Source organism: Dipodomys merriami, unplaced genomic scaffold, assembly GCF_024711535.1.
Source record: "Dipodomys merriami isolate MVZ:Mamm:240054 unplaced genomic scaffold, mDipMer1.0.p SCAF_6, whole genome shotgun sequence".
Taxonomy (NCBI): domain Eukaryota; kingdom Metazoa; phylum Chordata; class Mammalia; order Rodentia; family Heteromyidae; genus Dipodomys; species Dipodomys merriami.
In genome coordinates, this window is record NW_027206179.1 from 20,978,324 (window position 1) to 21,004,534 (window position 26,211).

Sequence of the window (26,211 nt, forward strand, 5' to 3'; positions counted from 1 at the left end):
GCTGGTATAATTATTACACCAAATATATCATACATCAATACATGTGGTCTGTACACACATATATAGACATATGTACATATGTACACACATATATAGACACACATATCAGCATATAAATATTCCTGGCATATTATTTTATTTAGATTGAGTATTAGAGCAGAATGCTTTTTTAATATAATCTCCATGTACACATACTTCTGAAATTTATGTATTCCTGGCTATGATATCTTCATTTTATTTTCACTTGTCTTTAAAGTCCCAGCAATATTCATAGATTCTCATATACTATCATAGATTTTCCTTCTCTCCCCTCTCTTCCTCTCACTTTGTCTCTGTCTCTGTCTCTTTCTTTCTCATCAGGGAAACATCATTTCATTAGAGATTAGGGTTCAGTATATAAAATGTTGGGAAGACACAATTTTTCAGTCTAAAGCAGAACCAGATGATTATAACTCATTTATGGAGCAGTTAATATGCTAGAGGTGGGTCCTATTAGTTATTATCCCCCTTTAAGATTGACTGGATAGGGTTACATGCCAATAAGAAGTGGAGCTGGAACTCTTCAAGCCAGAACAGTCAGACTGCAAAGCTACTGCAGTAGCTTTGAGCATGTTCTGAGTGCTTAGAAATGTGTAGCACCTAGAGGGTGGTCCAGACAGCATTTGACAATCAAGGAAGTGTGGTGTTCAGCCTCTGAAGGGTGTTTCAGGGCTAGAGGATGAGCAAAGGGAAACACTTTTCAAGTCTGTCACCAGGAATGGGCTCATCTTCACTGTACAGAAAAGCTATTACATGGAAATCATTATGGGAATAAATTGCTTTTCACTCCATTTGCAACAAGCAGAGTGCTTGTTGAAAGGACAGTAACCCTGTAATGTCATTTGCAGAGAATAAACTCTTTCTACTACTATCAGTATTCAGATCAGGTATTACAGCTATGACTTTCTACCATGTTTTTAAATTGGTAACATTTTCCCACACTTTCATTATAGAGTAATTAAAGGGAAAACAACCTTTAAGTGTTAACAAATGAAAAACATTCTCCTCTTCTATGAGTCATGGTTGGCAATAATGTCATCTAAAATTAGATCCATTTCAACACCTGTAAATTTTAGGATTTGTTTTGTGAGCTGAAGTTTTATTACTTTTAAAATTCGTCTTTATATACTAGAGAAAGTTTTAACATGATTATTACATATATGAAACAATAAATGTTGTAATTCTAAGAAGTATTTTATTTACTGGATCTATTCCCCAAGCAGATGTTGTTTTCATAGAGAAGTGCATTAAAATTAATCTATAAAAGATGATTTCTGAAAGTGTTTGTACTTCATGCTAGATGTAGTAAAATGCAATAGCACAGATTTTTGTTTAGAAATTCACTAGGAAAGTATGTGAATATAAATAAAGTAGATTAAAAAGTTAAGTTAATATTTATATTTTGTCTCCATTCAGAGTATGATGTGGAATTGACAGTCTGTGTCATGCTACAAATGTGCTTGGGTTCCAAGGCATACAAATATAGCTATTATATTTATAAGCTTTTTATTGTGTTTAGACAATCTCACAATGGAATTAGAAAAACTCTAGTTCACTGATTTCCATGGAGTACTTATCCTTTTCTTTCCATATCTCCTTTTTTTTTTTTTTTTTTTTTTTTTGGTGATGGTGTTGGGGATCGAACCAAGCACGAGCTGTCTCTAAATGTGCTTTCTTATGGCACATGCCCAAACTGGCATGTGGAAAAACTGAAATACTCTCCTTTTTCATGAGACAGTATGGGAAATGTAGATTCTTCCTTCATTTGTTTTTCAGAAGTCAGTTTCATTTTGAGTTGAAAATGGCCCAAAGCCAACTTTTCAGCTTGATATTTATTGCTAGTTCACTGTAAGGAAGTATATTTTGATAAGTTTAGATTCTGAACAGATGCAAGAATTGTGAGTGTGCATCTGAAAGTCTATAATGTGAAAATGCTCCCACAAATACCTCTTTCCCTCAATAGCTTGAGGATAATTGACATACATTCAGCTGTACATATATAAAAGACACAATCAATTTATTTTGACACACATGTGTGAAACTATTACTACATTCAAGATAAAATCAAACCTATGACCCCCATGTACTCTTCTGTAATCGACTTCTCCTCCTCCTTTCTCATCCCTGGGTTATCACAGATCTCCTTTCTGTTAGTATAAATTAATTTTATAAAAATGCAATTATACACTACAAACTTTATGTTTTTGTTGGCATGATTTTGAAATCTCTCCATTTTGTATCAGTAGATCATTCCGTTTTGGAGTCTTATTTACACCACAATTTAACAATCATGTTTTCAGTTTCTGGTTATTACAAAAGAAGTTGCCATGAATGTTTGTGGACAGATTTTGTATGTACGTGTGTTTAAATTTGTCTTAGTAAAATCCAGCAGTAGAAGGAATGAGTCATCACACACTTCTTTCTCTCATCCAATTAGCCAGAACCTTTGTGGAAGGTTCACACCTTAGTGCAGGAGAGGCTGAGAATGTAGTCTGTGTGGCCAGACATTAGTCCACTAACCTTCTATCCTTCTATCACTGAATTGGAGTGGGAGGATAGATGTTGAGTAAGGGATGCATTCAGCACTTGCTTTTGTGGTATTATAGTTAATAATTAAGGAATCTACTACGTATATTTGCTCACTCAATTTTGAGCCTTGACAAAACATGAATGGTGTTACTGAATTTGATCTTTCTTCAGAAATTAACAACATAGGTCTTGGGCGATCAGTATGTGAAAGCTAACATAACAAATTGGAAGCTCAAGCAGAAGGTAAGACCACAGATCTTGTTAAGAGTATTGCATCCATTCTTTAGGAGATGGGCTGACTAAAAGTTTAGAGCAGCATAGAATATGACAGATTGGTATAATGGATAGTGTAGGCACTCTACATTGATTGCTGGCAAAACCTACATTGACAGGGCTTTCAAAAATCCACCTGTGGTTTTACTGCAACTCAGCATCTATCTACCTTTCTTGCTTAGTTCTGGTCAAACTGCATGAATCTTTATTATGCTCTTCCATGTTGTCTAACACCTTTACATGCCATTTTTATGACCTTTTTTTTTTTTATTGTGAAAACACTGTATAGAGGGGTTACAATTACATGGGCAAGACAGTGAGTACATTTCTTATCAAGTATTGTAGCCTCCTCCTTTGTTTCCCCTTCCCATCCTCGCCCCCCCCACGACCTTTATTTTTTTTGTGCTAGTCCTAGGGATTGAAATCAGGGCAGGGTGCTGCCCTGAGATTTTTTTTTTTTTTTTTTTTTGGCTCAAGACTAGCACTCTACCTTGTGAGTGGAGATAAGATTTTCTTGGAATTTCCCACTCGAGATGGCTTTAAGCTATGATCTTATATCTGAGTCTCCTGAGTAGCCAGGTGTGAATCACTGGCACCCACCAATCTTAACCCCTTTTAAAAATGGAAATGTGGAGTAAAGATATAAATAAATTGGAACCATGAGCCTAATTAGATCCATTTATCTGCCTTTAGCCATCCACATATCTAGAAGGTCTACTAGGTGCACAGCACCTATCACCCCTCTTCCATCTCACAACACCTTGTGAGGAATAAATCACTGTTTAGGTTCTCCAAATGAGGGGTCAAGTCACATGTTTAAGGACCTACTCAAGATTATGACAATCAGAAACCAGCAGAGTCAGGAATATTTGCTGACTTCTCAGCCTCAGTGTTTCCTACCTTGTGCTCTTCTCTTTGAGAGGGAGACCCACTCCTGAGTTGAAGATAAATATTGGAATGGTGTCATATTAAGGAGCTATGGGATTTCATAGTCCTTCAAAGTCAGATGTTACACCTGCTAGGGATGTGGCATTAGAGAGCTTTTATTTTGTTACCTATGAAATGGCTGCTTTGTTATTATATTAGGAGAAACTGAGGAAATGGGAAAGGAAGCAAACCTGGAATATGGTTTTATTTAACTACTTCAAATAAATTTATCCTTAACTGCTGGAAGCTTATATTCTTTATTCTTTCTTTGTCTCTCTCTGTGTCTATTTGTCTGTCATTATTTTGGCCATAGGATATGAGGTATGGGATTCAGAGCTATAATCCTTTCCTTTTAGTGCTGCTATTTTAGCTATGAGATATGGTATGAGAAATGAATACTTCAGAGTGTGTGAACTGAATGGTGTTGAAGATATACATACATATTTCCCTCATCCTGGGAATCTTCTGTTAATCCACTAGGTGGAGCACCTGGTTTGTGTATATCTCAGGATTAGAGGTTGGAAGAAAAAACTTGGTCTTCACATTAGAGTTAAATTGCAGACCCTTGACGTTGGCTAGGCATTTTCATCTCCTCCCCCACCCCCCATCTATGAATATAAAACTTTTACTTAGCTAGCACTTAAAGGTGCAAGGAATGTAGGAGGTTCTTGAAGCTTGATGAAGAAGTATGATAAAGTAGAAACAATTGTAATCTGGAAGTTTGTGGAAATGAGACTAGATGTGGAGGGCAGTACTCTGACTTAGGTCATGTCATTATTAATCATCTTTGTGCCCTTTGCCTTGCTGTCTTCACTTGTAAGGTGTTTTCCCCTCCCTCTGGTTGTGGGGCTTGAACTCAGGGCCTAGGTGCTGTCCCTAAGCTCTTTTTGCTCATGGCTAGAACTCTACCACTTTGAGCCATAGTGCCACTTCTGGTTTTCTGGTGGTTAATTGGAGATTATAATCTTACCGACTTTTCTGCCTGGGCTGGGTTTGAACTAGGACACTCAGATCTCAGCCTCCTGAGTAGCTTGGACTACAGGTATGAGTCATTGGCTCCTGGCTTGTAGTATTGTATGCAGCAATGTGTAAGATATTTTCTATACAAATTAGATATAGTGGGCCTTTTCTACCATCCCTTCAAGTCATATGGGTGACTAAAGATTCCTTAGCTCTTATTTCACCTGATGAAAATTTGACTCGTAGCCAGTACCCACTACATTGCAGGAACAGAGGGACCTTGGTAGCATTAGTTCAGTTGCATTACAATGCTGTGTCATCTACTGTTTAACAGGTACATAGATAACTCCCAAATTGCCCATTCTAATTTAGGACAGCACTGACTATTAGAGAATATTTGGGAATTAGTCCTGGCTCTCCTATCTGGAGTAGTCCATATTTAAAGTCATGTAATGTTTGTCTTTGCCTTCTCTGGTACTGGGCTTGAGTGAAATGATCTCTAAGGAATAGAAAATGACAAAGTGTTTTTCCACTTTTCTCACTCAGTGATAGGAAGGTGGTTGTATATACTTAAATCTGTTACTTTTACTCAGACACATTAAAACATCCTACTTCTTCAAATGTTTAACTTTCCTAACAAGGAACTCTTTTAACAGTTGACACATTTTGTTCTTAAAAACCAGTGAGAGCTTAGACTAGACTGTTAGAATCAGCTGTAAATGTTTAATGAAATTAAATTACAACTTTCATTTTTAGGTCACTTTGAACTATCTGTGGAATATGTAATTTTACCACTCCTAATTTCTACTAATTATTCACTAAATAGACATCTGTAGAATTAAAGACTTACATAGGTTGACATTCTTGCTAGCTGCCAAGTACAAAAGACTTGTAATATTCAGAGACAGATTTTTCGGAATTCCTTTTAAACTGTACAGATTTGGTATTTTCAGAAAAAAAAACCACCAAATACCAAGCTCATTTAAGTTATAGCATATAAAACAATACATTTATAGTGCTTACTTTTTCAGCCTAAAAAGATAAGGCCTAATCTTATCTTTCCCAAATAGAGGGACTTCAAAGGCTCATATATTCGAGTAGATTTTATTTTTATCATTATCAGTATATTACAATACAAAGGGTTTCATTGTGCTTTTTCATACACACGCATATATATATGTGTGTGTGTATATATATGGATATATGTATATGTGTGTGTATATATGTATAAATATTACTTGGATCATACACCATCAGTCTTTAAATGGATTTTAGAATAAGTTTTAACAGGGGCTGGGAAGGTAGCTCAACGGTAGAGTGCATGCCTTGCAAGCATGAGGCCCTGGGTTCGATTCCTCAGCACCACATAAACAGAAAAAGCCGGAAGTGGTGCTGTGGCTCCAGTGGTAGAAGGCTAGCCTTGAGCTGAAGAGCTGAGGGGACAGCGCCCAGGCCCAGAGTTCAGGCTCCATGACTGGCAAAAAAAAAAAAAAAAAAAAGAATACGTTTTAACAATATACGATTTGATTGGCATTTCCTGGACTAAAGCCACTTAGCACAAAGGTAAACCTTGATTTCCTGGTGCCTTCCACCAAGTGACCCACATTGGTGACTGCTGGTTTAAAAGAAGGAAATGTATCATTAGTTTTTCCCTGGAAATACTGAATCATTAAGATACTTCTTTGATTCATAATAGATTTAACTAGGCTCTGATCATTATGAAATTAAGAGCTATGTCTTCCAAGAAGTGGAAGAGCTCGAGGTGTGAGAGCTCGAGGAATCCAGTCTTGCCCTCCCAGCAGAAGTGTGCTGTATAGTATCCTCCACAGGTGGTAGTAACAGTAGCTTCTTTTTTAAAAAAAAATTATGTATTTATTTTTTTTGTCAGTCATGGGGCTTGAACTCTGGGCCTGGGTACTGTCCCTCAGCTCTTCAGCTCAAGGCTAACATGCTACCACTTGAGCTATAACGCCACTTTCAGTTTTCTGGTGGTTACTTGGAGATAAGAGTCTCATGGACTTTCGTTCCCAGGCTGGCTTTGAACCATGATCCTCAGATCTCAGTCTTCTGAGTAGCTAGGATTACAGGCGTGAGCTGCCGGCACCCAGCGATAGTCTCTTTTTTAATACTGCAGTTCTCATGTGGCACAGGAGAAGTAATTCCTCGATTTCCATGGAAGTGAGAGACTTAGGTTCTGAATAGGGCATGAAGCACACTCTAAAAGCAGAAGCTTTATTTGCTGGCTAAGTGTTAATCACCTCTACTACTTCAGAAGTTTTGATCAAGAGCCTGGGATGATAAAAGTGACACTTGATAACTTACTGAACATTTTCATTGATGCTTGTTTGACTCTGGATTATTCCTTCCCTTTCAGTTGGTGTAAAAGACTTAATCATAGCTTGTAAGACCTAACTCTAGCTTGCCGTTTGTTCTTGCAATTAGCCAGACCTACTTATGTCTTTTCTCTCTTTTTTTCCTTCTCTCTCCTTTTCATCTTTTCTTTTTCTTTGCTATACTGAGTTTGAACTCAGGGCCTTATAATTGCTAGGCAAGCTCTCTACCATTTGAGTCATGCTTTTAAGCTCTAAGTTACCTTCATCATTCCCATAATTGTAGCTTTTTTTTGGAGGGCCTAATTAATTTGAGGAAACTAATATAAGACTGTAAGTTCATGTTTTCTTTCAGAATTGTACATGTATAAACTATTTCATAAAAAATAAACTATTTCATATATTTCACTTTTTTTCTCATGTTGTAATCATTATTGTTAATAATTTTTTATGACATTCAGAAAATCGAGTATTTGAAGGCCCAGACCCAATCTCATATCCTATATGCCAGCTCAATAACTTTGGTCAAGTTAGTTTTCTTCTCTAAGCCTCGCTTTTGTCATCTATATTCAGGTGACGTATGTCTTGTGGTGTAATTATTTACTGGATAACAAACGAAATGATAGCTGTTAAATTCACATTTTCATTAGGTAAGTAGTTTCTAATTGAGATTTTATTGTGGAAAATAATTTTATATCATGAAAGTTCCAGAAATTAATTTTAAAAAGTGATAGGATAAAATATAGTCAAGTTGTAGCTACTCAGGAGGCTGAGATCTGAGGATAGCCCTTCAAAGCCAGCCTGGGCAGGAAAATCTTGAGACTCTTATCTCCAGTAAAGCACTCAGAAAACAGGAAGTGGTGCTGTGGCTCAAAGTGGTAGAGCACTAGCCTTGAGCTGAAGAGCTGAGGGACAGCGCCCAGGCCCAGATTTAAAGCCCCACAACTAACCAAAAAAAAAAAAGTATATATATAAAATAAAGCTGGGTGCTGGTGGCTTATGACTGTAATCCTAGTCACTGATAAGGGACATTGTACAAGCCTTGACTTCAAGCACCATGACTAGCAAATAAAAAATAAATACAATCAGGTGTGGAAAACAGATTTTTTTTTTTTTTACACAATCCATGTTTTTATTTTTTCTTTTGGAAGTATTTTATATGGATTTTTTGGAAGAGTCTTTTCAAAATATGAATGTATTTAACTCTTGATTAAACTTAGTTCTTTCCTGTTAACATTGTAGCAAGCATGCACTTTATTTATTTATTTTTTTGGGTCCGGTCATGGGGCCTGAACTCTGGGCCTGGGTGCTGTCCCTCAGCTCTTCAGCTCAAGGCTAGCGCTCTACCACTTGAGCCATAGTGCCACTCCCGGATTTTTTTTCTTTTTTCTTTTGTGGTGCTGGGGAATCGAACCCAGGGCCTCAGGCATGCAAGGCAAGCATTCTACCACTGAGCCACCTTCCCAGCCCGCATGCACTTTTTTTTTTATCATCAAGTTCAAATAATAAAGGAGTTCAAAATTTGAATTGGCAGCTTTTTAAAAGTTATTTGTCTGGTTTTGACTAATCAGTCTCATGGAGGAAGTGATTTCATTTTCAGATTTCTTACCTTTATATTGTAATGGCACTCTCAAGTTTGTTTTCAGTGATATCCATGATATATTTGATGCCAGTGGTTTAGTCAGGCTTGGCTGTTTTGTAATGAGGTATCATCAATATGTCTTCCCTGGAAGCTGCTAAAGAGACATTCCTAAAGATCCCAAGTGTCCATATGAGAGATTTTTCTTAACTTCAAAATCTTCTTTCTCTTCAATGATGTCAACTAGAACTGAATGTTAGGACATCCAACCTGTTCTGTTTTAAAGTGAATAATGTGACTGTTCACTTAACGTGGCTATTTCTTTAATGCTTCACATCAAACTTACTTGTAAACATTTGAAAGACTTTCCCCTTTGCTGAAATGGTTTAGACATTAGGTATACTGTGTTTATTACAATTATATGTGTGTGCAGACTCATTTTCCATTTTACCTATCACTGTATTGTGGTTTTCTAGTAGGATTTATTTCATTTGTCTATGACATGGACTGGAATCTTTTATTTCATAACTCTATTGAAATGTAATTTATAAATCCTAAAACTTACTCTAAAATTTAAATGTATAATTTAGTGAGTTTAAGTAGATTTTCAGACTTGTGCAATGATCGCCATGATCTAATTTCTGCTACTCTAAAAAGAAATCTCCTGCCTATTAGCAGTTTCTTTCAATTTGTACTTCAGCTCTAGCCAACCACTAATCTTACTTTCCCTATTTGCTTTTCTGAAAATTACATATAAATGGAAACATTCTGAATGTGGCCTATGCATATAGCTCCCTTTTGAGATTGCCTATGCTGTAGCATGCATCATTATTACATTATTGCATTATTACATTTTTTTTTAACTGACAAGAGTATTCTGTTCTTTTGCCTCCATAAAACACATTTGTTTTCCATTTTCTACTTGTGCTTGAGTTCTTTGGCTATCATCTTTGGGATCTTTAGTTATAAATAGTACTGCTATTAATTTGTAAAAGTCTGTTGTGGGTATGTACTTTTTCATTTTCTTGGGTAGATACCTAAGAGTGGAATTGCTAAACTATATAGTGACTGTTTCACATTCTGAGGATTTCCAGCTGTTGTTCATCTTTGCCACTCAGTATGGCCAATCTTTTTTTTTATCCATCTTAATGTTAGTGGGACATCATTATAGTTTAAATGTGTATTTTTCTAATTACTAATGGTACTGAGTACATTCCATGTTCTTCTTGGTCATTTGTCGTATTTTCTTTGGTTCTCCTAGTCCTTTAAAACTTTGTTTATAACATAATGTGCTACAGTAGTCAGGGTTAATCCATGAAACACAAGTCACTTCATTTGTTTTGACGTAATTAAATGCAAAGAAATGTTATTATAAATAAAGATAAAAAGCATTTAGACATCATAGAAGTCATGGCTCCAGGAAGCAGCTGTGAATGGAGGGCTAAGAGTACATAGGGTTAACACTATATTATTAAAGCTTCAAAGCTTACAGCTGCTGGTGGTGTTTGTAAGGAAGTGTAATGAGGCTGATTTTGTGAGTGCTAAAATCACACAAACTGATTGAGCTACTTTTTAGGAGGAAACTATGGTCATCAGGGTGAAGAATTGTTCCTGGGATGGCCCTGGGCACTGAAAACTAGCAGGAAGTATTAAGACCTAAAATCTCTTTGGGTCTTCTGGTGCCAGAGCCTAACAGGAGCCAGCTGGTCAAGCATCATGAATTTAGATAGGTGGGGCTGGCCCAGAGGAACAGCTCATAACTGGCCCAGCTCTCCCTTTTGAATTCTCAGCATCCAGAGCCACCCTTCTAAACACATTTGATTTTCCACAAAACAAAAACTGGTTTGCTTCATCTCAACAGAATGTAAATATCTTTTCTCTTACATGGAAAAAATCTCATTAGTCATTGCCTGGGAGTTGTTAGTCTTTAAATTTACTTTCAGTTCTGCTTCAATATTATGCATGTTACAAAAACTAAATGAGCAGGGCTCCAGTGGCTCATACCTATAATTGCAGCCACTTAGGAGGCTGAGATCAGAGGATCATGGTGTAAAGCGAGCTCAAGCAGCAAAGTCTGTGAGACTATTATTTCCATTTAACCACTAAAGAGCTAGAAGTGGAGCTGTGACTCAAGTGATAAAGTGTGCCTCCTGCTTTATTTACTTAAGGAGCTCCAAGTGACTAAGTGACCATCCTAATTTTTTTTTTTCCTGGTCCTGGGGCTTGAACTCGGCCTGGGTGTTTTCCCTAGGCTCCTTTTGTCCAAGCTAGTGCTCTGGCATTTGAGCAACAATACCACTTCTGGCTTTTTCTGTGATTAATTGGAGATAAGAGTCTCATGGACTTTCCTGCCCAGGCTGGCTTTGAATCATGATCCTCAGATCTTAGCCTCCTGAAAAGCTAAGATTATAGTCATGAGCCACCAGCACCCAGCTTTATCTTAGCTTTTAATTGACTGAAAATGTTGTTAGCTCCTTTTAATGGGAACATTCTTCCTTTAAAATCAGGATCACTATACCAGCAGGAGTAGAAACTACATTCTTTGAGTAGGTTATTAGGGTTATAGTGAGAGGGGCCATTCTCACTAAATCCTTCCTAAGATTTTGTGAAGATGACTAATTCCCAGCCATCTTCATTCATGCAGGACAGAATTCTGTCTTTCAGAATGTCTTCTATTAAATTCATTGGGCCATTCCTTTCTTCTATTGGACCAGTGATTATAGAGACTTACACAAGTGTTGAGAGATGCCCTTTAATCGGTACATGCAGTGGGTTTTATATGCAGCTTATGATTCATTAGTGGTCCTGAAAATGGTTTAGCAGGCTCTGTCCAGTTTCCTCTCTTGCATCTTCTTTTCCTTCCAGTCAACTAGAAGAGAGACTGGATTAGCAAGTAGCTGTGTAATACGTTGTGTAGATATTCTTTTAAACTGGTATTATAACTTTAATTTTATCATAACTTTAACTCTTAATGTGATGATGTTACTTTTAAAGTTACTGACCTAAAAAGACATTTGAACTTGTGGTTTCCTTATTCTTGACTCTTGGTGGTTTAACCAAGGCTGATTTCTTGGTCCTGCTCCACTTGGTGTCAGTGTTGGCTACAGTCCTTCAGTGGGTTGAACATGTTTCTGCAGCATGAACATGTTTCTGAGCACATGTTTCTGCAAGAACAGCATAAACTATGGCCACCATGAACGGAATCACCTATAAAACTTTGCCTTTCTAGTTTAGAAGACTAAGTAAGTGAGACCAAGTGTCCAAACTCTGTGCTCAGTATAGGACATGTAGCTGGAATTAGTTTCTATGTGATATACTAGTACACAAAGATACCCCCATCATCTATATATTTATCTTTACATTTCACATTAAAATTTACATTTAGAAGTCATATGAAATAATCATATGACTAGACTGGTCTTGAATAAAATTTCATATCCCTATTAGTCTATTTCCATCTCTTCTCTGGTTTCCTCTCCAATTTTTTTTTTTAACTTGGATCTTGAGAGCTTTGTGGTTAAAGCAGAGTTGAAAGTTTTTTGGGAAAATATTTGTAAAAATAAATTTCATTGAATGGATTAGGATAGATGACAAAAGGTTTCTGTTAAGTGTTCTATAAATTTTAAGCACAGTAGCCTTAATTGGCCCTTGATAAAGAAATTTTCATACCATTATTCTTTCTGCACTCACCATGATCCTTTGTATCCTCAGTTTATTTCCACCTGGCAGCTCTGCTCCACATGTGTTCAGGGAGGCAGGAAGTGGTCTGTGAATCTGAAATTTAAATCCCAGCTATCTTCTTTCAGTGATGGAATGTAGTTCAAAGGGCTTATTTCTAAGAAGTCAGCACCAAGTAGATGAGGAAATAGAAAGTAAACATTCTGAAGTTGTCACACCAGCCTATCTGTCCTTCTGGGAAGCTAAGGGAGTAAAGGAGGGATGAAAAGAGTTGCTCTTCTGAGTTTTCTCTTCTTCCATCTTCCATCTTACCTGTTTCCAGAATGTTTGGAAAGCAGTGCCCAGTAAATTTTTTCCTTACTTTCCACTTTCTACTCCTCCTTCTCTTCCTCTCTTTTTTCCCTTCCTTTGTGTTATAAGGTACATATAAAAGTTAGCATTGTCGGGCTGGGATGTAGCTCAGTGGCAAAGCGCTTGCCTAGCAAGTGCAACGTCCTGGGTTCGATCCCCAGTACCAAAAAAGAAAAGACAAAAAAAAAAAAAAGTTAGCATTGTCAACACTTTTAGCTGTACAGTGACATTAAGTTCATCTTGTTGCATATCCATCCTTGAAACTCTTTCACTTTCCCAAACTGAACCTCTGTTTACTAAATAACTGTCCATTTCCTTTCATCCAGGCCCATGGCCACTATCTTTCTACTTTCTGTCTCTATGAACTTAACTATGTAGGTATCTCATAGAAGTAGACTTAAGCAATATTTCTCTTCTTGTGTCTGGCTAATTATTATTATTTACAAAACACCTTCAAGGTTCATCCATGCTACAACATTTGTTAGAATTTCAGTTTTAAGGTATAATATTTCATTATATGTATATATTGCATTTTGCTTATTCGTACACCCCTTGTGGAACACAGGCTGTTTCCATCTTTGTTGTAAATAGGGCTGCATTAAACATGGGTGCAAATACATCTCAAGTACTTGCTTGCTTTTGTTTTGTAAATATCTCTGAAAATTGAATTGCTATATCACATGGTAATTCTATCTTTAATTTTTTGAAGAGTTTCTGCACTTTTCCATAGGGGCTGTACCATTTAACATCCCTAGTAACAATAAGATGGTTTTCTTAACCCATACTTTCATTCCTTTTGGAGAGCTTAATCTAAACATTTATCCAGCCTTTCTGGTGATTTATCTGGACCATAAATGTACACTCAAGGCAGCCCCAGACACCTCCATGTCACATGGTTAGTAAATTATGAAGAAGTGAGGCCAAAGCAACATCCAGGAATTGTTAAATACATCCAGCAAGGTGATTGTTTTAAGTTACACACACAAAAATGCCTTGTGTAATATAAAACAATAGGTGCTTGCTGTATTTATAGCAATTTCTGGTTTGTAGTCTCTTCTGTTATCTGATTTGAACAAAACAATTTATGAAGTGAGCAGAGGAGCATTCTTCTTCCTGACTTTAATAACAATTTTATTAAGATATAATGCACTTCTAGTGTGACTGCAGAAACAAGATGGGTACCCTAAACTCTACCCATTGAAAAAAATTTTAATATTTACACCACATACCTCAGTGGGCTTTTGGGGAGAGCTAGGTAGCTCCAAGTCAGTTTAAGAATAGCTTGAAGAGGGCAAGAAAAAAAAAAGTGTGGCTTGGTATTAATGGTAAAAGTTCCTATGAATGTTTAGAATTTCCATTTGGTACCAAAAGAAGGAGCCACCTGGATTTTGCTGTCATCTTGCCCAAATGTGGAATCATACTATATGTGATTTCTTTGTGATTGGCTTCTTTCACTTAGAAAAATGTTTTTCATGTTGAACCACGGATCTGTATTTTGTTCCTTTTTAAGATCTGTATCTTATGGATATGCCATGAAAGTTTGTCATATTAAAAGGTGATTGATTTGGAGCATTTGAGGATGAAGCGATGATGGGAGAGCCGGGTTGCAGTGTTAGCAGGAGAGGATAATATGGCCTGGATTTCAAAAGAGAATTAAAAGCAGGTATCTAATCTTGGGAACTGTGTGGATTAGAGACAACATTTATAAATACTGCACTAAGATGATCTCCAAATTAAAGTTACATATTTATATGACTGTACCAGTTGCCAGGTAACCTTCCATCTTGACATGCTTTGCTGAAATTTGTGGTAATATCAATCCAGGATCATTGTGATGAAGAAAAATTAGTGAAACTAAATCAATGCATAACATCTTGGATTGTTTATTATGTCATGCTCTGTATGCATGAAACCCTTTTTTTTGGCCTTGTTGAGTCCTTTGCTCTAAATATGTTCTGTTGTTTTTCTTGCTCACTAAATTTGTTGCTTGGAAAATAATTAAAATTGACATAAATGGCTAAAATGTTCATTAATATACTTGGAAGAAACATTTCTTTTTCCTCTAAATGATATAAAGTGGTTCCCATTTGTTTAAGTTTTTAATTTATTTTATGTTTTTAATTTTTTTTTTTTGGGTCCGATCGTGGGGCCTGAACTCTGGGCCTGGGCACTGTCCCTCAGCTCTTCAGCTCAAGCAAGCGCTCTACCACTTGAGCCATAGTACCACTTCCGGCTTTTTTCTTTTTGCTTATGTGGTGCTGGGGAATCAAACCCAGGGCTTCAGGCATGCAAGGCAAGCGCTCTACCACTGAGCCACCTTCCCAGCCCCATGTTTTTAAATTTTTAACTAAGTTTTTTATTGTGAAAATACTGTACAGAGGGGTTACAATCACATGAGCAAGGTAATGAGTACATTTCTTATCAAGCATTGTTGTCTCCTCCTTTGTTTTTCCCCTCCCATCCCTTCCCTCTCATCTCCACAACTATACTCCCTTCCCCCGCCCCCCCTAAATTGTAAAGTTTGTTTAAGTTTTATTGAATATGTTTGAAAAATAAAATACGTTTGAAAAATTTAACATATGCAATGTAATGATTTTATTAACAGAGAATAGCCTAGATTTTTACTTTTATGTGGGTCCAAGTAGTTAAATTAGTCACTGGAAGCAGGCATTTTTTTTGGATTATGATTGGATGGGTTTTCACACTGGGCTGTTTTTACTATAATTGCATGTGATTCTCCAGGTACTCAATCATTCTAATTTACTTTAACTGGGAAATCTATGAATGGGAGAAGCAAAATTTACTGTTGCCTTATGAGGTAAGGAACCAGAATAATGTCAGAGTAGCTGTTCAAAGAATGATAATTTTTTTTAGATGCATGTTGTGATCAGGAAAGTGTTCTCTGTGTATAGTATGTTGTTTTTATATGGTTAGCTTTCCCCCCCTTTTTTTCCTGGTACTATGGCTTAAACTCAGGGTTTGTCTTGCTTACTTGGCTGATAATATATCACATGATAAAGTATCATGTGAACCATACCTCTGGCCTAGCTTTTGCTGGTTATTTTTGGGAGATGGTGTCTTACAGACTTTTCTGCCCAGGTTGCCTTAGAACCTTGATCCTCTGGATCTTAGCCTACTGAGTAGGATTCCAGGCATTAGTGCCCAGAATTGTCTTTCAATTGACAGCACAAGTCAACCTAGTATTATGACAGTAACAAATTTCCTTTTTTAACAATTCTGAAAGATTTGCATGATAGTGTCACTCTAGTCTGCAGTGGGGGTACCTGAATTAGATATGTTCTAAAAATAATAACCATTGTGATTTTGAGACTTTAACATGTATTTGACTTTGCATACTGTAGTTCTGCTTCAGAGACACATGTCCAGCCAGATGGGGTAACCCTCTATTCATATTCTGGTTTGTATCTTTGAGTACCAGAGATGGGGAAAACCTCTATAGCAAAGAGTGAAGGTGTTTAGAAATGAGGACCCACACAGCAATGCTCTCTTCCTTGTGGTTGGCTGTCAGCAGGCTGTTATCCATACATGTAAAAGGTTGTTTGAAGTGCGCTTATATGTGTTTCCATAGCAGCAGTCATCTTAGCATTTTTATTCCTTTTTTTTTTTTTTTGGACTTTTTTCTTTTGCATCTCTGTTTCTTGTTGATGCAGGATTAAACAAATAGCATATTTAGGTCAAGGAAAGAGATGTTTGCTAATGTAGATGCTAGGCTAAGCATTCTGGGAGAATGATTTCTTGCAGCAGGCGAACATTCTTTGTGCCTCCCAGCAGCATCTGCAGCAGTGTGGCTGTCTGGCACTGTCTTTTTCATTTTGGGCAGGTTCTGTGATTCAGAACAATCCCAAGCAGATCACAGAAGCTGGCAGTTTTCGAGAACTCCATGCAAATCTTGTACACATTTGTTTTTTGTATTAACAGTGAAGCAGTCTGCTTGGAAAAAACGATACTTTGAAGGTCTTGGTGCTTCTGAGGTGTGTCATCTTGTTTTTGCACCACCCAACCCTCCTGTTTTACACTGGAAGCCTGGATTTTTTTTTTTTTTTTTAAGTCAGGCGGTTGGGCAGGAGCGGATCCTAGTGTGACAGCTTGGAGCTTCCCTTCTGCTTGGTGCCGGTAACTGCTTGTCATGAGGATGGTACACTGGGAGCCTGTCTCTGAAAAGCCAAGGAAGATGATGTGGAAATGGAGTAGTGATTGTTAGAAATCTGAATATCCACACCTTGGGGATGGGTTGCACTACTAGTGTGATTCTGTTCAAAGGCATCCGCACCGTTTTTGAGAGAAACTGTGCTTATATGTGCAAACAGCAAGGAGAGAATAATGCCCTTGAATATACAGCATACAATTGGACAAAAGAAGATTCAGAACTATTGATCTCCTCCTGTCTGGTAAATGCTGTCTTGCTTATTAACAAGTAGTAATGGTGTAGAATAAATGACTTTTAATTTGTAAAGCAAATATATTTATTTATTTCATTATGATTATAAATGTGCAGTCTCTGTGTATATGTGAGTAATTAATGGCCTTATATTTAAATTTTGAGGTGCCTCGTTGTATGTGTGAAAATGCCATGTATTAACCAAAGCTAAATAGAGAGAAGAGCTAGAGTTATGTATTTCATGACAGAGTAGTTTTTTTCTAAGGTAGCTATATAAGCTTATATGCTCATAATAGTCCCCGAAATAACACTTGGCAAAGTGTGCCTTCAGGTTATCATATATTTGAACCTTTTCCCCATGATAGTGAATTATTCAGACCTTTAACTTGGCTAGGCTTTTCTTACTAATGGTTTATGGTCAGTCCTCTGATTCAGGGGGAAAAATTTAAAGGGAACTTGAAAGAAAACTGCACTTTTTTTTTAAAAAAAGCAGCTATAATGCTTTTGGGTGAAGGGTCATGACAGTGAAAAGAAGCTGAATTTGATGTGACATTTCTGTAATCTGAAGATGTGCCAAGCCACTCACAGATGGGTGTGCCTCCTGACGACCTTCTCATCCATACCAGCCTTGTGAGAACCAATGGTACATATTGATACACTCCTCTGTCAAGATGCTTTGTCATTTTTCCTTCTGTTCTTACCACAATTTTTGTCCAAATGAGTGGGGATAAATCCATGTGGGAGTTTCTGAGTATGAGTCTTCCTGGCAGCTACTTGGTAGGGCGAGCTGTGCAGAAAGGCAGAAGTCTCTCCCAATTGTGAAGCTGCCATCTGAGCCTGATGAAGGGATGGTGGCATGCCTTATGTACTTCGGGACCAGATCTGGTTGTTTCAGACTGTGGGAGCCTAGGAAGTGGCTGCATTTTGTGGAGAGCCTTGTGTGATATGAGCACTCAGAATACTTGGAAAGATTGGAAGGAAAGCATCAGATACATTTTGGAAGTCAGTGTTATATTTGGTATGGAATTTAAGTGGTGCTATATTAACTGTTAAATATTTTAAACTGATATATTTTTGCATTGTGCTCTGGAGAGTAATGGATATCAGAATTCAGAGCTAGCTCATGATGGCTGTCCCATTAGTGTACCCAGCCTAGGACTTATTTGGGCCATTGATGGCGATGCTTTCCACATGCTACAGGCTTGTGCTCCTGTGGGCCAGACTGACTTCTCTTTGGTTAAGCTGAATGTGAGGGACTCCACCTGCTTTTCTTTTCCTCTTATTGCACATAAAAATAGTAACCTGCCATAGGGGCTTTGTCAGAGCTCTGGACCCCCTCCTGTGCATCACAGTGGCTGCAGATGCTCATCACCCTTGCTTACCCACACCAACAGGCTCTGGGTACATATGTCAAGTTGCTGCTGGAAGAAAAGTTTTAACCACTCTTCCTGCTCCTGTCCTTGCTCCTATGGCCTCATCTCTATGCAGCAAGCCAAGGCAGCCTTTGGAAAGGAAAGTCACTGTCATACCACTCACTGTTCAGGACCATTTGAGTCAAATGCAGAATCCTTCCAGTGGCTTCCATATTGTTATCTGGCATTGTCCGGGAAGCCAAGCTTCTTTCTCTTCACCTGTTTATTCCACCCCCCCCTTTTTAAAAAATCCTCTTCACTACAGATACTGTCTTGATATTCTTTTTATTTGGTGGTAATGGAATTTGAGACAGGTCTTGCTATAAGCTGTGAAACCAAAGCTGGCTTCAAACTCACACAGCCTCCTACTGGTATTATAGGTGTAGAACACCAAACCCAGTTACTGTTCCCTCATTCTTCAGACTCAGTCAACTGAGGAATCTTGACTAGGCTCCTCCTGGTCTTTTGCTCCAATCTCCCTCCTCAGTGAGGCTTCCTCAAATGAGCCATGTAACCCTGCAATATGCCCAGCAAGCCCTTTCTCTGTTCTCTGGTCTCTGCCTGACATACTCCTGGTCCAGAGTAATAGTAATTAGTAGTATTTGTAGTACATGTACAGTACAAGGAAGAGATTCATAATGACTGAGAGTTTTGTGAAAATTGTTCACAGCTCTGTCTCTAATAGGTAAAATAGTACCTGTCTAAAACTAAGTTCTTAACTAATGAATTCGGATAAAGTGCTTATATCACTACAATCACGCTAAAGCTAAAGTGGGTTTGTTTCTTTTTCCTAGTAGTTTCTCCCAAACAATCTTAAGTTTATCTTAAGACTTATCTTAAGTCTCTTTAAGCTGGGTCCTGGTAGCTCATGTGTGTATAATCCTAGCTGCTCAGAAGGCTGAGACCTGGAGGATCACAAGTTTGAAACCAGCCTGGGCAGAAAAGTCTTTGAGATTCCATCTCTAGTTAACCAGCAAAATACCAGACTGGAGGCATAATTCAAATAGTAGAGAACTGGCTGTGAGCAAGCAAGCTGAGGACCTGAGTTCAAAACTTGTGCCAATACCATACCAACATACACATGCACACACATATGCATGCAAACTCTCCTAGTCTCAACTATTCAGCTCCTAGGATTATATTTTCTAACAAGTGGTTCAAGGCTGAATGTCCCATGGCTGTATGGAGAGGATTGACATTCGCATATACAATTTTTGGTTATTATTCAGATCAGTTCTTTTGAGGTCTATTCCATGGCAATCTATTGTTTGTTCTCAAATTGTTATGAACCACCTAAACCCCATTGTCACTCCCTTGGTTCATCTTTGTGCAAAGGTAGTCTTGATCTAATCTTCAGAAAGATGTACGTCCTTGTCAGGACTTTGGAGAGTATCTGTTTTACTGCAGTCTAGATGGTCATTGTAGGTTGTAGTTAAGTTCTTCACTTTACCTGCTCTCAGAGGATTTAACTTCACCTTAGCCACTCAGAGTGCTCCCAATCTTGATGGAATGAAATGCTATTTCTGAAAGATATAGCCTGAAGGATATAGCCTTGAGGTCTTTGGAAACTCTTCGCATCCCTGATATCTGGATAATATGGTCACAGAGTTGCATGCCTGGACTGCCTCATTTTTGTTTCTGTAGAATTTCTTCCTTTAAATCAAGTATTCAGTTTTTCTCTTGAACTGTGCTGCAGTACATCGTCAGACACATCCTATGAAAGTGATTGTCATGGTAAGGGTGAGGACATGGCTCTTTTACTTGCAGAATAGCAAGAGGCTGTGTAGCATAGTGGTTAAGATTATGAATGATGGAGCCAGCCTTTGATGTTTGAAGCCCAAATCCACCACTTGCTAGCTGTACCACTTTGGACAATTTGCTTAACCACTTCATTCCTCAGTGTCCATAATTACTAAATGCAGATTGTAGCTGTATTTACTTCATAGGGATATTAAGTGAATGAATACATTTAAAGCTCTTAGAACTCTGATAAGAATGTAAGTACTAATTGTGTTTTTACATCAGTACCATTATTTCCTTTTTTTCCTTCTTCAGTTTTTTTCCCCCTCTGCAGAACCCTGAAAGAAACTCTTCTTCATATTTTGAATGGTTATATTTTTTTAGGAATTTATTTATATTTATAATTCTACATATTATGTGTAATTGTGTATTCTAGTTCATACATATTTGTGTTTGTATGCATGCCTATGTTCATGTGTCTGTATAAAATGACTCTTATAATTGAACCTACCATGTCTACAGTTAACTGTTAGAAAGCTTAGCTTCAAACAGATTTAATTTTAAATTCTAACTGGTATATAAGCTTTTTCAAACACAATTTTCGTTTTTTTTGAGATAGGGTCTTTCTGTGTTACCAAGTCTTAAACTCCTAGGCTCAAGTGCTGTTCACACCTCAGTCTTGCAAGTAATTAGTAGCCTTACTTTATTGCCCTTAAACTTTGCTGCTCATATTCCTGTATTATCATTTTGTAACAGCTGCTTTTTTCTCATCTTCAATTAAAATACCTTTTATCCTGTGATCTATATACGCAAATCACCTTAAATCCTTTTATAATAAGATGAGGTATACATTGATAAGTAAATAGAGAACTATCTAATGAAGAAAAAGCTTTTTATTTATTTATTTTTGGTATGGAGTGTAGACATTAGCTTTGTAAGGCCAGAGACTATTCAGTCTCTTTCTGGAAGGAAGGTGCCATTTATATTTAAACAGATGAATCAGCTCTGTGGTGGGTGGTACCCTGGGAAATGAATTTATCTACAATTGTAGAATGATTGAATCTCAAATATATTACATTTAAATTTTGGCTAGAAATTCTACCACAATTGAAGACTGAGTTGGGATAGATTATATTCTGAGATTTTTTTTTTCCAGAGGCATTTTTTTTTCTTTTCTAAGTAATTTAGATGTTCAGCTCATTGAGGAAATACTCTTGATTGTTTCTTTGTGTGGGGCATAAAGAAGTGGTGTTGATGCTCACAACCCAGGCTTTGAGGAGGCTGATGTGCTGGATACAGAGGTTTTGAGTATAGGAGGGCACAGCTTATTCCTGGACCCTTCATGAGAGTGGCAAGCTTGCGCTGAAACAAGACATTATAAATTACTCCATTTTCCCTTGTCAGGGAGAGTTGGTGATAGACCTAGCTTGATAGACAAGAATTTGACCTATTTTACACCTAACTGGGAATGTCATTGAAGACCTGTTGGATCAATCTGTGGCATATTCTAGTTTTACTGATTAAATTTGAAGGGGAAGTTGCTCAGTTACAACCTTGATAATAGCTATGACTCTATCAACTGCTTACTAAAGAACAATTTGAAGGTAAACTATTTGAAGTCACAATGGAGATAAACTGACTGGTTTTCAATTTCTTTTATGATATAGGATAATGTAACTAACTTTTACCTATTGGGAATTAATAATCTTTTTTGGGGGGGATCTTACTACTTTACACTTCAAAGGCATAGTTTGCCATTAAAAATTTGCTGTCTTGATTATGTACTTAGCAAATAGCATTTTATCTGTTTTAGTCTCCCCGAGCTAAATGGGCTCTACTACTTAAGAAAATTTATTGGCTATGAAAATCCTTTGATTTATCATGCACTCGCTTAACAGCTTCTTACTGAATATATACACTTACAAAATGAGAACAGACCTAAGTACTCAAGGGGTAGAGATCTGAGGATCATGGTTCAAAGCAAGCCCAGGCAAGAAAGTCCTTGAGACTCTTATTTGTCAATAAACCACCAGAAAACTGGAAATGGTGCTGTGGCTCAGGTGGTAGAGTGCTAGCCTTGAGTTGAAGAGCTGAGGGACAGCACACAGACCCAGAGTTCAAGCCTCATGACTGATTAAAAAAAAAAAAAGAGAACAGAGTTGAAGGCCATTTGTTTTCTGGTTAACAAGAGCCCCAGTCTTGCTTGCATATGTCTCAGTGTTTCTAAGAGGGAGCATTTGGATAGAGACAGTGACAGTTAAGTGAAAAACAGCATAATGCCTCTGAGCTTCAGGCAGCTGGGGGTAGTAAAGGCAGGATTTTGATTATTTCAGGTATTCTTTCATGTCTTTTTGCCCTCCTGTCCCATCAATCTTGAAGTGTAAGGAAGGCAGGATCTTGCTTGGCTGCTTTCTGCATCAAACACCAGGGCTGGAGATCTCCTTGGGTTCAGTTCTGGCTATAGAATCATAACTTTGGGTAGGTTATGTTTTCCATTTTATTTTTAATGTCCTTAATGATGCCCAGGAGACTTTGTTGTCTGTTGCAATCACAACAATAAATTAGGCCGATATTTTCAAGGAACAGTATGCTCTAGTTCTTAGATCCATTTCCTGCATTAGAACAGAAGCTGTCTGTTCTGTTGCTGCTTTTTGTGAATGTGGCTTACGTGATTTGATGCTAGCAAAGACAAGACCTTTCCCCAACATTTTGTTAAAATTTGCCACCTTATGTTCCAGTTGGATTCTTTACTTTCATATTTATGTTAAATTACAAATAAACAATAAGCATTTATTTCTGATAACTAGGCAGTCATGTCTGCCACACAGAGATAACCACTGACTTAAACCACACAGAGATAACCACTGACTTAAACATTCTCAGGAAAATCTTTGAGAATTTTACTGTGTATAGACATGTTCATAAAAAAATGTATATAACATGTTGCTAGGGACTGAATGATGTCCTTCTCTCAAATTCATTATGTCCTCCTCCCAAATCTCTAAATGTCTTCTTCTAATCTCCAGGGTGATTATATTTGTGGGTAGAATCTTTGAGAGTTAATTAAGACCATAAGAGTGAGGCCCTGCGCTAAGTCTAGGACATTATAAAAAGAGGAATAGTAAGCTTACACCAGTAACTGATTACCTTAATCCTAGCATTTGTGAGGCTGAAGTAGGAGAGTTGTAAGTTCCAGGCCAGCCTGGGCTACATATGAAATTGTGTTTCAAAAAAGAGAAAGGAACAATGCTCTTACTGTGTGTGTATGTATACATGTTCTCTTTCTTTGTCTCTCTGTCTATCACTACTCCTCACCTTGCTATGTGAGAACAGATAGGGAAGCCAACATCTTGACCTCAGACCTGATCTCAGACCATTATCTTCAGAACTATGAGGAAATAATTTTCTCTGTGTAAGCAACACAGCCTATGGTATTTTTTTATGACAGATTAATATGACTAATATACAAGCATAATAAGAAGACTGTTATGGTATTTTCTCTTGTATTTTGCTTGGAAGAGTCTCCACAATGAATCACAAATATCTTCCATGTCAATACATACTTCACAACAATAAATTAGGCTCATTATTCTTATTCTTCCTGGTGTCATTTTTTTATGGATGTAACATATTTAACCTGAATCCAGTATTTCATTTTTTTCTGGTTGCAAATGCTGTGAAACATCTTTGTATGCACACTGTCAACACTAGTCAGATTGTTGTTTTAACAGATCTAGATCTGGAATAGCAAGGTCAAAGTATATTTACCTTTTTTTTTGTAGTATTGAATTTATGGTCTCCCTTATGCTAGGCAAACACTTATACTATTTGATCTAAGTCTCCAGTTCTTTTTTTTTTTCTTCCCTCCCCCTCCTGGGGTTTGAACTCTAGGAGTGGGTACAGTGGTAGAGCTAGTGCTCTACCACTTGAGCCACAGTTCCACTTGGGGTTTTTCTATGATTAATGAGAGATAAAAGTTTCAGGTACTTTCCTGCCCAGGTTGGCTTTGAACTACAATCCTCAGATCTTAGCTTCCTGAGTTTATTTTGTTTTTGAGACTAGCTCTAGCTTACCTTTAGCCTCAGCTGGTCTTGAACTTGAAATCCTCCTATTTCCTGAGCCTCTTGAGAAAGTAGCTAGAATTACAGACATGAGCCATCACTACTAAACAACTAAAGTATATAAACAACTAAACTATATTTACATTTTAAGGATTTGCCTATATTGTGGATTGTCTTTCAGGAATAGTTGAGATTTCAAAGTCAAGATGACAAAGTCTATGTTCTCCTCTTGTGCACCCACCCTACTAACTTCCTTCTTTCCCTCTTTCCTTCCCGCCTTCTTTACTTCCCTCTGTCCTGCTCTGGAGAGAGTCTAGGGCTTTGGCATATTAGGCAAGTAGTCTTACCACTGAACAACATCCCTTGTTGTGGTCTCCCCTTATGACACTGAACAGTTACCTTTATTTATTTATTTTTAATTAAATTTTATTTTATTTGTGAACATACTGTACAGAGGGGTTACAATTACATGGACAGGATAATGCGTACATTTCTTACCAAGCATTGCAGCCTCCTCCTTTGGTTTACCCTTCACATCCCTTCCCAGCCTCCCCCCTCCCCTCCAATCCCAATCCTTCTCCTTCCCCCCCTTGCCCCCCCCCCCTGCACCGACGTTGTAAAGCTCGTTTTGGACATGACAACTTGTACTTCTCATTGTTGCAACAGGTCCGCCTGTATCCTTAAACAACTGGTTTTTCCCCATCTCCTCCACAAGTTATACTGACATCAAATATAGTGAAAGCAGGGGTTATACTGTGGGGGAGGGACATACAAAGCAACAAAGAGATAATCTTATAAATGCGTTAGAAACACATGCATGAAAGAAAAAAAACATTAAAATACATATCTAAGGTGAACAGTTAGCTTTAATTCTTACAATTTATTAAGCTGCTGATGGGGTTATTTATTGAATAGAGTATAATTACTTGGATTGCTGAACACTTAGACAAGTAAGATAATCTTACTGAGACTCAAGTTAACACTAATTTTGTTTCTGCTCCTGGAAGCATGACCATTAGCACTCTTTCTTTCTTTCTTTTTTTTTTGGGGGGGGAGGGGTCCGGTTGTAGGGCCTGAACTCTGGGCCTGGGCTCTGTTCCTCAGCTCTTCAGCTCAAGGCTAGTCCTCTACCACTTGAGCTATAGTGCCACTTCCGGCTTTTTTCTTTTTGCTTATGTGGTGCTAAGGAATCGAACCCAGGGCCTCAGGCATGCAAGGCAAGCGCTCTACCACTGAGCCACCTTCCCAGCTCCATTAGCACTCTTGAATATCCTGGGAGAATTCTGAATTAATTGAAAGGCTGGAATGTGTTTGCTTTGGGAAGTCTTCAAATTTTAGAATTGGTACCTGTTACTATTTCATGGATATTCAAAAGAAAGAACAGCAGAAATACTAAATAGAAACAAATGAGTAAAGCTTACTATCTAGCCAAGTCCTACTTCATTTTATAGTGTATAATTCTCCCATGGCTTTAGTGAGAAACAATGACCTTTTCCTTTTTTAAAATTATATTTTATTATCTTTAAGTAGTTGTACAAAAGGGTTATCATTTAATCTATAATTTTATTTTTTTATTTTTTATCAGTTGTGAGGCTTGGACTCTAGGCCTGGATGTTGTCCCTCAGCTTTTGGCTAGCGCTTTACCACTTGAGCTACAGAGCCACTTCTGGCTTTTTTCTGTTATATGGTGCTGAGGAATTGAACCCAGGGCCTCATGCATGTGAGGCAAGCACTCTACCACTGAGCCAGCCCGATCTATCATTTTATGAGGACAGTGCATCTTTTGTTAGTGTTGTTGTTGTTGGATGTGGGGCTTCAACTCATGGTTAGTGCACTGTCCCTGAGCTCTTTTGCTCAAAGTTAGTGCTCTACCATTTTGAGCCACAGCACTTACGTCCTTTTTTTTTTTTTTTTCTTGGTGGTTAATTGGAGA

At 37.6% G+C, this 26,211-nt stretch overlaps 1 protein-coding gene across 9 annotated transcripts in view; it reads left to right on the forward strand.

Annotated features, from left to right (window-relative positions):
* The window catches only part of Dock9 (dedicator of cytokinesis 9), a 259,631-nt gene that overhangs the window by 44,611 nt on the left and 188,809 nt on the right, over nt 1-26,211 (forward strand). For 2 of the 9 annotated variants that reach the window (XM_070002691.1, XM_070002692.1), the window contains exon 1: nt 16,782-17,075. The exons of 4 other annotated variants lie outside the window; for them this stretch is intronic. In XM_070002691.1, coding sequence (XP_069858792.1) covers nt 16,914-17,075 — 162 coding nt within the window. In that variant the 5' untranslated portion in view covers nt 16,782-16,913. Of the gene's footprint in view, nt 1-16,770; nt 17,076-26,211 lie in introns of those variants that run through there. 3 more of the 9 variants (XM_070002695.1, XM_070002696.1, XM_070002701.1) reach the window with 2 other exon arrangements.